At 31.9% G+C, this 13,177-nt stretch overlaps 1 protein-coding gene across 2 annotated transcripts in view; it reads right to left on the bottom strand.

Annotated features, from left to right (window-relative positions):
- Positions 1-1,521: 1,521 nt before the first annotated feature.
- LOC139529719 (uncharacterized) overlaps positions 1,522-13,177 on the bottom strand; it is a 195,308-nt gene continuing 183,652 nt past the window's right edge. For both annotated transcript variants that reach the window (XM_071325575.1, XM_071325576.1), the window contains 4 exons: positions 12,952-13,049; positions 8,937-8,988; positions 7,615-7,752; positions 1,522-4,757 (listed from right to left, as the gene is read on the bottom strand). In XM_071325575.1, coding sequence (XP_071181676.1) covers positions 4,656-4,757; positions 7,615-7,752; positions 8,937-8,988; positions 12,952-13,049 — 390 coding nt within the window. In that variant the 3' untranslated portion in view covers positions 1,522-4,655. The remainder of the gene's footprint in view (positions 4,758-7,614; positions 7,753-8,936; positions 8,989-12,951; positions 13,050-13,177) is intronic.

Here is a 13,177-nt window from a genome sequence, read left to right on the forward strand (position 1 = left end):
TGTGCAATAGCAAGAAATTTTCAATTGCACAGTATTGCACAATAGCAAGAAATATCTAATTGCACAATATTGTGCAATAGCAATTAATTTTCAATTGGAGTTATCTTTCTTTGTATAGAATAGTAGTTGATAATATATGTTGGAAATTTGCCAGACATGACTATGATGTCATTTTCTATTTTTATTTGCCAATAACTTTATGTAAATAACTTCATTGGAAATTTGCCAATATAAAATGTTGCTGATGAAGCTTTTTTTCCTTATCTTATCTAAAATGTTTTAGATAATGTATGTTGGAAATTTGCCAGACATGACTATGATGTCATTTTCTATTTTTATTTGCCAATATAAAATGTTGCTGATGAAGTTTTTTTTATTGTTTTATACAATAAACAATGTATATTCACTTTTACTACCAACCAATCTTTACCATTCAGTGATAACAAGCACTTTATTTTACATTTTAATATTTTATGATGTATTTAAAAGAGTAGTTATTGTTGCAAACTCCATTAGAAATTTGAATTGATATCAGTTTTGGAAAAAGGGAAACGGGGATGTGAAAAAAGGGGGGGGGGGTTTAAATTTTTCTCATTTCAGATTTCATAAATAAAAAGAAAATTTCTTCAAACATTTTTTTGAGAGGATTAATATTCAACAGCATAGTGAATTGCTCAAAGGCAAAAAAAAACTTTTAAGTTCATTAGACCACATTCATTATGTGTCAGAAACCTATGCTGTGTCAACTATTTAATTTTAGATTTAAATAAGAAGAAATCTTTAATAGATTTGTAAAATCTTGACATTTGTTTTGTGTAAAAAAAACCATGTAATGTCAAAAATTTGATCACAATCCAAATTCAGAGCTGTATCACACTTGAATGTTTTGTCCATACTTGCCCCAACTGTTCAGGGTTCGACCTCTGCGGTCGTATAAAGCTGCGCCCTGCGGAGCACCTGGTTGTAATGTTAAATTCCTTCTTATTATAAGTAATAGGATAACTATATTTGGTATGTGCATACCTTGCAAGGTCCTCATGCCTGTCAGACAGTTTTCACTTGACCTCAACCTCATTTCATTGATCAGTGAACAAGGTTAAGTTTTGGTGGTCAAGTCCATATCTCAGATACTATAAGCAATAGGTCTAGTATATATTCGGTGTATGGATGGACTGTAAGGTGTACATGTTCAACTGGTAGGTCAACTATATTTGTTGTATGGAAAAATTGTTAGCTGTACATGTCTGCCTGGCATGGTTCATCTGACCTTGACCTCATTTTCATGGTTCATTGGTCAATGTTTAGTTTTCTTGGTTAATGTTAAATTTAATTGACAGTTGTAATAAAGCTTTATATTTAGGACTATCAACATAATATCAATGATTAGTAAAGAAGGCGAGACATTTCAGCGTGTGCACTCTTGTGGTATCTTGTGTAGAGTTGTCTCATTGGCAATCATACCACATCTTCTTTTTTATAACTACATCTCCGTTATATATATGGAAAACACAAACAGATAAAGATGTTAATTCCATGTTTATTATTGGCACGTTAGGGTTAACAAACAAATTTAAAAAAGTTGTCAGGGGCAACAATAACAACAATTACAATGTAAAAAACATGCGAGAAAATAATCAAGTTTTATCACATTGGCTGATAACAATCTTTTGATAAATAAAAGTTTACCTAAGAAATTCGACAAAAATGTCTTAAAACAAAAAAAGTGAAATAACATCCCCCCAAACAATCGAAACCAAAAAAGTGAATTGACATTCCTCCAAACAATCGAAACCAAAAAAGTGAATTGACATTCCCCCATACAATCAAAACCAAAAAAAAGATCATGAGTTTATGTAGTACAACATTCAGAATATGTTGAGATGTACCCCCAAAATTGTTTTTGTTGATTCAGATAACTGCTTTAATATATGTATATATGGAAAGTACTTTTAATTAACAAATATGAAATTAAAAGATAGCTTAGAAAATTAAACATATTTACTCAAATTCTTTAAAGGCAAATTATTACTTGTCATCAATTTCTAACAGATCAAATAAAATTTTTAGGATGTTTTGAGAATTCCAATAATTAACTTTATCCATGTAAAGGGGAATAACTCAATTTTTAACTGCATATTTTAATATTTCCCCCATCGTTTATGAATTCAGTTCCAATTAGTATTTTTACCTTATTCCTTCATACTAAATGTTAAGATTTTCAAAAAAGTTAATCAATTGATTTTGTTTACACTACTGAAGTAAATTGGGGTGATTTCCCTTTTCCCTAAGTTGTATGCTTTAAAAAAGCTTTTGAATAATACTATTTTGTCTTGAACAAAAAAATATGTTTAAACTAATGGTACTTTTGCATGAGAATTCATACTGCATGTAGAATTAATCACAACTTAACATAGTGCTAGATTGCTATCCAAAACAGTGGATAACTGTTCAATACAACCATAACATTTTATAAAAGCTCAATTAGGGTATTATGAAAAACATTTGATCATACTTTCATGTTAAACACATGTGTGCAAACAATTGTATACAATAATGATTATGAATAAAATGTGAAACATGAATATGTGAAACATGAATATGTGAAACATGAATATGTGTCCATTGGACAACATGACCCACTCATACTATCACATTTCCATGTTTGGTGAACTGCAAAATCTGGGTTAAACCCTAATTTGGCATATATTTATTAAGTACACATTATAATTAACATGCGAAACAAGTGTCAAATTGAGGTGACCACATCTTCATGGTTAATGTCCTTATCAATGAAAATGATCCCTTTTTAAGATTGATTTGATTTTTGGTGCCACTTTTAAGCACTGCATTTAGGCTATTTTGTGGCAGCCAGTTTTTATTGGTGGAGGAAGCCGGAGTGCCTGGAGAAAACCACTGACCTTGGATAGGAAAACTGACAATCCTAGTCAATTAAGATTGGAGTCAAGTGCAGTCGTATGAGCAGGGTTCAAACTCACAACCTCAGTGTTGACTGGCTAGATTACAGTTGTAACTATTTAGACCACTCGGCCACTAAGGCCCCCCACCCTTTTTAAGAATGTAATTACATTGTAATAAAACATGAAAGTCAATTGTATATTTACAGATTCTACTTATGTATCTTTCCAATGGCAAAATACCAATAAAAAAATTCTGGATAATAAAAATACAAAAAAAGATTCAAAGAGAGATAACTCCATTAAATTTTTTTTGTAGCTAATTTTTTAAATGGATACTGTGGCCATTAAGTCCGACCTAGACATTAAAAATTTAGTAATATATATTGTGAAAATAACATCATATTCTATGGTTACAATTCGATCTTACACTATACATCTGATCTTCAAACAAGTCCTAAAACCGACACATTAAAATGTGTATTTCCATATACATTTTGTAAATGTTTCTGTATAGGAGAGTTTTAGATTAAAGTGAGAAATTTACCTCCAAACATGTCACGAGTTATATTCTTTTGCAGAAACAGTGTTTCACTTTGATTAAGATTTACAGATAGGTTTTGAAAAATACTTCAGCAAAATGACCACCTTGAAAACATTTCAACAGCCTCAGTTAACTTTCATAGTCTTCTTAACATTCTTATGAAAATCTGAAATTTTTAATGCTGATATTTTCACTTTCTTTATGATAATTGGGCCATAGGTTAAAAGTTGATCACATATTGTGGTTGACAATGAAATGAGCTTTCAGAAAAATAATAAAAAGTGTAACAAATTCAGTGAGGTAGAATAATATAAGACAATGCTATATAGGTATATAGTACAAGAGTAGAAATACTCAGTTTTCAAAATAATGATGTAAAAATCAAATTTTTCAGATTAAATGTGCTAAAAAGGTAGTAAAAATGATTTGAAAGAGTATATACAAATGAAGCTTCCTGTGAAAAATCAGATTCCTTTAGCAGAAGCAGTGATAACAAGAGAACAGGGAATAGTAACTATGGAAACATAAGACTGGTGTCATGTCAGTTAAATTAGCAAAGAATTGTTGGTTAATTTGATTTTTAACTCTATAATATTTGATTCCATTAATTTCTTATTTCTAAGATTTTGTAAAAAAGTAATAATACTGCAGAAAGAGATCCATCACAGACTTTACCATTATCTTTACTTCAGATGTTTTTTGTCTTTAATTCTACAATAGACCAGAATCAATGCCCTCCCTAAAATCAGTATTTCAAAAGTTTCTAGGTCCCTCCAACCCCACCTTGTTAAAAATCATAGAATGCTGTGTAACTAATAATCTGATAGTAATTTTCCAAATACATATACCAGTTAAATTGAGAATGTAAGTAGGAATGTGTCAAAGAGACAACAATCCTTCTAAAGAGCAGAAAACAGCCCCACCAATGGGTCGTCAACATAGGAGAGAAATTCTGCAACCCCACACACGGAGGTTGGGCGTCGGCACTGTATTCCTATATTTTATAAGCTTCTAAACATATGTGTTTTTTACAGAGTTATCAAAGCATAGCTTTTCGTAATAAACCATAAAATATTAGTTCTAGCATCCCGTTAGATATATAACATCAATACTGAATGACCTTTAAACTGGTGTGAGATATGATAAAGGAACACATATATTGCGGTGGTTGTATATTAAGTGTTTAAATGCTGTGGTCAAACTTCGTTGAGATATTTGAGTGGACACATGGCTTGTTTTTTATTTGCAGCTTTGACAAATATCATGCCATGGTCTTCTTCACCAATCTGTAATACAATCTAAAAAAAAATCAATATACATAAGAATAATAATATGGTCAAATAAATTAATTAAACAAAATTAATATATTTTTCTTTTTCAAAATTAATTAATTATTATGGAACCAACTTAAACTATTTCAGAAATGTGCTTAGACATAATGTTCCGATATTGTTTATTTTTTACACTCAATCAAGACTATACATGTATCTGATCTTTGTGAAGTTTCATGTCGACATCTCCATCATTTAAATGACAAAGTATTTATTACCTCCCCTTAAACAATAATATACCTGATCTTTGTGAAGTTTCATGTCGACATCTTCATCAGCTAGATGACAAAGTATTTATTACCTCCCCTTAATCAATAATATACCTGATCTTTGTGAAGTTTCATATCGACATCTCCATCAGTTAAATGACATAGTACTTATTACCTCCCCTTAATCAATAATATACCTGATCTTTGTGAAGTTTCATATCGACATCTCCATCAGTTAGATGACATAGTACTTATTACATCCCCTTAATCAATAATATACCTGATCTTTGTGAAGTTTCATGTCGACAACTCCATCAGTTAGATGACATAGTACTTATTACCTCCCCTTCATTAATAATATACCTGATCTTTGTGAAGTTTCATGTCGACATCTCTATCAGTTAGATGACATAGTACTTATTACCTCCCCTTAATTAAGACGATACCTGATCTTTGTGAAGTTTCATGTCGACATCTCCATCATTTAGGTGACATAGTACTTATTACCTCCCCTTAATTAAGACTATACTTGATCTTTGTGAAGTTTCATGTCGACATCTCCATCAGTTAGATGACAAAGTATTTATTACCTCCCCTTAATCAATAATATACCTGATCTTTTTGAAGTTTCATGTCGACATCTCCATCAGCTAGATGACAAAGTACTTATTACCTCCCCTTAATTAAGACTATACCTGATCTTTGTGAAGTTTCATGTCGACATCTCCATCAGTTAGATGACAAAGTATTTATTACCTCCCCTTCATTAATAATATACCTGATCTTTGTGAAGTTTCATGTTGACATCTCCATCAGCTAGATGACAAAGTACTTATTACCTCCCCTAAATTAGGACTATACCTGATCTTTGTGAAGTTTCATGTCGACATCTCCATCAGCTAGATGACATAGTACTTATTACCTCCCCTTAATTAAGACTATACCTGATCTTTGTGAAGTTTCACGTCGACATCTCCATCAGTTAGATGACATAGTACTTATAACCTCCCCTTAATTAAGACTATACATGATTTTTGTGAAGTTACATGTCGACATCTCCATCAGTTAGATGACAATTTTTAATACTTATTACCTCTCCTTAATTAAGACTATACCTGATCTTTGTGAAGTTACATGTCGACATCTCCATCAGTTAGATGACAAAGTACTTATTACCTCCCCTTAATTAAGACTATACCTGATCTTTGTGAAGTTTCACGTCGACATCTCCATCAGTTAGATGACATAGTACTTATCACCTCCCCTTCATTAAGACTATACATGATTTTTGTGAAGTTACATGTCGACATCTCCATCAGTTAGATGACAATTTTTAATACTTATTACCTCTCCTTAATTAAGACTATACCTGATCTTTGTGAAGTTACATGTCGACATCTCCATCAGTGAGATGACAAAGTATTTATTACCTCCCCTTCATTAATAATATACCTGATCTTTGTGAAGTTTCATGTCGACATCTTCATCAGTTAAATGACATAGTACTTATTACCTCCCCTTAATTAAGACTATACCTGATCTTTGTGAAGTTACATGTCGACATCTCCATCAGTTAGATGACAAAGTACTTATTACCTCCCCTTAATTAAGACTATACCTGATCTTTGTGAAGTTTCACGTCGACATCTCCATCAGTTAGATGACATAGTACTTATAACCTCCCCTTAATTAAGACTATACCTGATCTTTGTGAAGTTACATGTCGACATCTCCATCAGTTAGATGACAAAGTATTTATTACCTTCCTTTAATCAATAATATACCTGGTCTTTGTGAAGTTTCATGTCGACATCTCCATCAGTTAGATGACAAAGTATTTATTACCTCCCCTTAATCAATAATATACCTGATCTTTGTGAAGTTTCATGTCGACATCTCCATCAGCTAGATGACAAAGTACTTATTACCTCCCCTTAATTAAGACTATACCTGATCTTTGTGAAGTTTCATGTCGACATCTCCATCAGCTAGATGACATAGTACTTATTACCTCCCCTTAATTAAGACTATACCTGATCTTTGTGAAGTTTCACGTCGACATCTCCATCAGTTAGATGACATAGTACTTATAACCTCCCCTTAATTAAGACTATACATGATCTTTGTGAAGTTACATGTCGACATCTCCATCAGTTAGATGACAATTTTTAATACTTATTACCTCTCCTTAATTAAGACTAACCTGATCTTTGTGAAGTTTCATATCGACATCTCCATCAGTGAGATGACAAAGTATTTATTACCTCCCCTTAATCAATAATATACCTGATCTTTTTGAAGTTTCATGTTGACATCTCCATCAGTTAGATGACAAAGTATTTATTACCTCCCCTTAATTAAGACTATACCTGATCTTTGTGAAGTTTCATATCGACATCTCCATCAGTGAGATGACAAAGTATTTATAACCTTCCTTTAATCAATAATATACCTGGTCTTTGTGAAGTTTCATGTTGACATCTCCATCAGTTAGATGACAAAGTATTTATTACCTCCCCTTAATCAATAATATACCTGATCTTTGTGAAGTTTCATGTCAACATCTCCATCAGTAAAATGACAGTATTTATTACCTCCCCTTAATTAAAACTAACCTGATCTTTGTGAAGTTTCATGTCGACATCTCCATCAGTTAGATGCATAGGATGGTTTACTTGGTACACCTTTTGATTTTTCTGTATAGTGATCACATACTTTGCTGGGAAATAACCAGACCTTCCATTACATTTACCCTGGAAATAAATTACAATAGGAAAAGATATATAGGCAAGGGATGAATGAGACAGCAACCCAATAACTCAAAAAACATCAGGAAGTCAACATCAAAATAGACACATGATGACAATGATGGATGGCTGCTAAATGTCCAGTGGTCAATACAATTTTAGTGTTTTTGGGACTAGAAATATTAATGTAAAATTAAAACTAATGCTGCTTTGTACAAGACCGACATTGAAGCTGAGCTGGAGGAAGACATGTCACCTTACTTAGACACATTATTCTGACTAATGGTATGACATGTGTTTAGTGAAACTAGTTTATTAAGTCCGTGGTTTGACCTAGCCTATGCTTAAACAAAATAGTAATATGAGAAAATACATAAGAGGGATTATTTTTCTTGTTTTTTTCAATAGTTTCTATTCTTTGAAGTCCATGTTTGTGAAGTGTATACATATTCTGCATAAAACAAATATCATCTTTTATTGTTTAAAAGTACATAATGTATTTGTATTTGAAATTCTATGGTGTCTTTTTTTATGTGTAAAAATATGTTTGAAACAACACAATAAGCAACATGATCTATTGCACAACTGCTATATGTTTTGTACGGAATTAGCATACAGAAGCAGGTTTAGAAAGTGTTCATTATTACCTCCCCTTAATAAAAACTTTGATAATTCCTTTTGAATTGTCTGCCACTAAAGATGAATCTGGGATTTTTGTTCTAAAAGATGCATTTATTCGTTTATAGTGTATTAATGTACGTTTTTTGATTGAGTTAGGCCTGCCAATTGATATTTTATCGTGTGTTTTTCTATGTTGTGATGTTATGCTATTGTTTCAGAAAAAAGCAGAAGGTTTGGATCCATTAAAACATTTAATCCTGCTGCAAATGTTTGCACCTGTACTAAGTCAGGAATCTGATGTACAGTAGTTGTCGTTTGTTAATGTAATTTATATGTGTTTCTCGTTTCTCGTTTTTTTAATTTTATTAAGATTAGACCGTTGGTTTTCCTGTTTGAATGGTTTTACACTAGTAATTTTGGGGCCCTTTATAGCTTGTTGTTCAACACGGAGCCAATACATTGACCTATAATGTTTACTTTTTATAAATTGTTATTTGGATGGAGAGTTGTCTCATTGGCACTCATACCACATCTTCCTATATCTATGATTTACTTCCCTTATAACTTACCTTCCACCAATCAGGATCTGAACTGTCAGTTACACGTACTTTTGATCCAGCCCTTTGAAAAAATAACAAAGAAATTATATTTTACTATAATTAATCACCTAGTTTTGGCTATAAACTGAAAAAATACCACAAGTATAAATATAAAAAAGAAGATGTGGATATGATTGCCAATGTCCACAACTGTCCAGAAAAGACCAAAATGACACAGAAATTAACAACTATAGGTCACCATACAGCCTTCAACATTGAGCGAAACCCATACAGCATAGTCAGCTATAAAAGCCCCCAAAATGGCAAATGTTAAACAACTCAAATGAAAAAACTAACAGCCTAATTTATGTACAAAATGTGAATGAAAAACAGATATGTTTGTTAAGAAAGGCTATTTCTTACAAAGGTTAAAGCAACTTATATAAACACTTCAAATGTCTATTACAATAGTAGATACAGTCTTAAATAAGCCCTTCTTTGAACCCCACAAGCTTATATTTCAACAATATAGACTCAGCGTTGAATAGGCCCTTTTTGAACCCCACAAGCTTATATTACAATAAATAAAATATAATAGTTTTTCCCCATTAACATGCAGGTCTTAAAACACACCTTACCTAGACATAGCACATATGACCTTGGATTTTATTACTGATATGCTGTACAAAACTGGCTTTTCAAAGGATTTAAATGGGATTTAAACAAGATAGTGAGAAAACAGTTCTCAAGTAAACAATTTTTGAAATTAAAACAAATTTAATTTTATTGCTGGTAGATGAACTGTGACAAGAGGTCACAAATTTATTCTATTTTTCAACAAATTCTAAATTAACGTCTATATATGGTTTTGTCCGGTTTTTGGAAAATGACGCAGTCATTGTTCCATAACTGCCGACCTGAACTTCATTACATTTCTCTGCCTACCGCGCTTGGTTTCGTATTTCCTATTTTCCATACAAACTGGAATCTGCTTGTGTTATCATTATGCATCATTGTGTAGTATTAAATCAGCCAGGACCCAGTTTACACTGGTTTTTGTTTGTATTCCACTACACTCGAACAAAGTGTTGTAGTTTGACGGGAACCAGTTTTAGAATTTGTAAACTACAAAACGTAATCGGTTATTGTTCATTCCGTTTTGGTGTTTCATACCAACTTATATGGTTTGAATAAGCTTAAGACCCTTCAAACATTAATGTGATAGGTATATTAAAGATTGTTTTACAAAAGGATTGAACTGTTTTACTTTTAAAGTCGTACTATAGGGATATCTGTCATATACGGATTTCCACTCTCACCGGTTAATTTCTTCTTTTACACGTGCTTTGGAAACTTCCTGTTTAATCGCAAGTTTTAAAATTGTTTTTGAGTGAATTAAACTTATTTTAACAATCATGAAGCGTTCCAGAATCATTTTAAAGCAGTTTCTTCTTCTCTTTGATGATGGAAAATAGGTTTTCTCAAGAAAATTCGGCAAACGATCGCAGAGGAATTGAAACGTACAAGTCAAGTCGGCACCTGGTTAAATTGGCATCTAGTCAAATCGGCACCTATTCGACGTCAATTCGGCATCCAATAATATTTGTTATAATATTTTCTATTCAATTAATTAATTACTGTTACCAAGTACATAGTGAATATGTTGTTGTGTATTTTGGTAAACCACGAAACGAAAGTGAATATGTAGTGTATAAAGGTAAACAACGAAGCCCTTACCAAAGCTGTTGTTTTAACAATTAGACAATTTGTGTAATTGTAAAAACAAGTCAATTATTAAAATAAAATGGAAAACTATGAGTCCCTTTCAATAAATCAAACTTGCATGCCAAATAATTAGCAAATTTAAGGTGTTTGTTCTTCAGTAAAGTTTAAACAGCATTAAACCAACAATCCTGTAAAATGCTCAACTGGTTAAAATAATGCAGAAAAATACACAATATCTCATGTATAAGTCCAAATAATTATGACGTCTGGCAAGGCTATTTTATTATTTTTCTGGGACGCCTTCCTACGACGTTCGTAGGAAGGCGTCCCAGAATAAAAATTAACATAGCCTTTTCGGTCATAGGAAGGTGTTCCAGAATAAAATTAAAAAAGCCTTGCCAGACGTAATAATTATTTGGACTACTCATATATATATATATAATCATTAAAAATACACCAAAAAAGTCATTAGTTGAGAAAAATAAATATATACAAAATGTACATGAACACCCAAAAATGTGAAAGTTAGTATTTAACTCTTTTTGCTTAAATACTGAAAAAAATTCTGGCAACCCCTTTCTTATTTTTACCCTATTGCTTAAAATACTGTTAAAAATATATATTTAACATGGGTGACGAATTGACTATATCAGGTGTCGATTTTAACCAGGTGCTGATTTGTCCAGGTGCCAATTTAACTAGGTGCCAGTTTGACTAGAATTCTTTGACAAATGTTTGAAACTATCTGAGTTTCATTAGACCTTTGATAGCAGTAAAAAAAAGATTATTTACTTAATATTTTGTGGGAGAAGGGAGTTCAGACTGTGTGGTATCAGGTCTGTTTGTGCCCAATACATTTTCGCACCCTACACGTTCGCACATTCACACTCTACTCATTCGCGCCCAATTTTAATTCAAATTCAAGTTGAATAATTGGAAAATCATGGTTGTTGTTTTAAATTGCTTTGGTGTAAATACTGAATGTATTTATAGCTTGGTATGAGTAAAACATTGAAGATTTTAAAGGAAAAATCACAAAAGATAATTGTTTTTAACAGCTTGGTCCCATTGATCTGAAACAATGAAACAATAAAACATAAAAACCAAAATATAGCAATCCACTAATATAACCAAAACATGATAAAATTTATTCAACACGCAGAAACAAACATAGTCAGAATCTCACTTCATTTTGAAAACAAGTCAATGAAACAAGTTATAGCAATACACTAACCAAAACATGATTAAGAGTTATTCAACACAAAATAAAACGTTGACAAAATACCACTTTATTTAGAAAGGATTATTATTATTTTAAGCAATACCTTATCCAAAACATGATTAAGATTTATTCAACACAAAAAAAAATTATTGCTGTCTCACTTTATTTTGAGACAATGACAACAATTATACTTATAAGAAAACACTTGCTTACAGAGTTATTAAACACAAAACCATTTAAGATTGGGTGCGAACATGTAGGGTGTGAAAGTGAAAGGGGTGAAAATGAGTGGGCGCAAACGTGAATGGAAGCGAACGGACCCAGATTCAGACTATGTACTAGTGAAAAATATACAAGCCTTTCTACGGTATTTATTTGTACAATTCAGCTAGTCTTGACCTATTCATTTGTCTTAAAAAACCAGCCAGTTGTCACCTTCACTTCACACATACACACATATACGAATATCAATTATATGCTCACGATACATGTTGCATTGTTAAACTAATTACGGTATGTGAAAATCAAGACTTGCATAAAAACTATCCCGATATTAGAGACAGTGGCGTCATTTTTCTTCAGAGCTTTCAGCTCTTTGATTTTATCAACCCCTTGTTATTGAATCCCCCTTTTTATGTCCTTTGGTTATCTATGGCATTAGGTAGTTCTGTCTTTGATGTATATCCCACATTTCCTTTTATTTATTAGAACTGTTAATTTGCTATGACTGTTTGTCATCCATTCGTTTGATTTGTTTGAGCTTTTGATTTTGCCATTTGATTAGGGTATTTCCATTTTGAATTTTCCTCAGAGTTTAGTTTTTTTTCTGAATTTACCTTTTGCTATTACATAAACAAGACTAACATAATTTTAGAGTATATAAAAACAACTATTATATCATGTGGACTAACAATACACCTTATCTCTATTTGTCCGCCATTACTGGATATCACACAGGTTCCCGTAAAATTTTGACGTCATAAAACAAAATATCTGACGCCACAATGGAAAAGTGATTGTTGTACGCGTCAAAAGTTCAAGCGGCCGGGTCCGCGGGCCGATAAGGCTAATAGCAATAAGGTGTATAATAATACTAACCTGAGATCCATGTCGTCTTTTTCTTTCCCTTTAAAATGATATAAAACAACATATAAATTGTCTTTATCTTTGTCTTGTTTGTTTTTTCTACTTGGTTTCTGGAATAAAAAAAAAGCAGTTTACATAAAAACAATGACAGTTCTTAAAATAATGAAAGCATTAACAGATCTAATGGTAATCAAAATCTAAAATTAGATTCCTTAAGAAGACTGACAAAGATAAATTT

Source organism: Mytilus edulis, chromosome 7 (genome assembly GCF_963676685.1).
Source record: "Mytilus edulis chromosome 7, xbMytEdul2.2, whole genome shotgun sequence".
NCBI classification, from domain to species: Eukaryota; Metazoa; Mollusca; class Bivalvia; order Mytilida; family Mytilidae; genus Mytilus; species Mytilus edulis.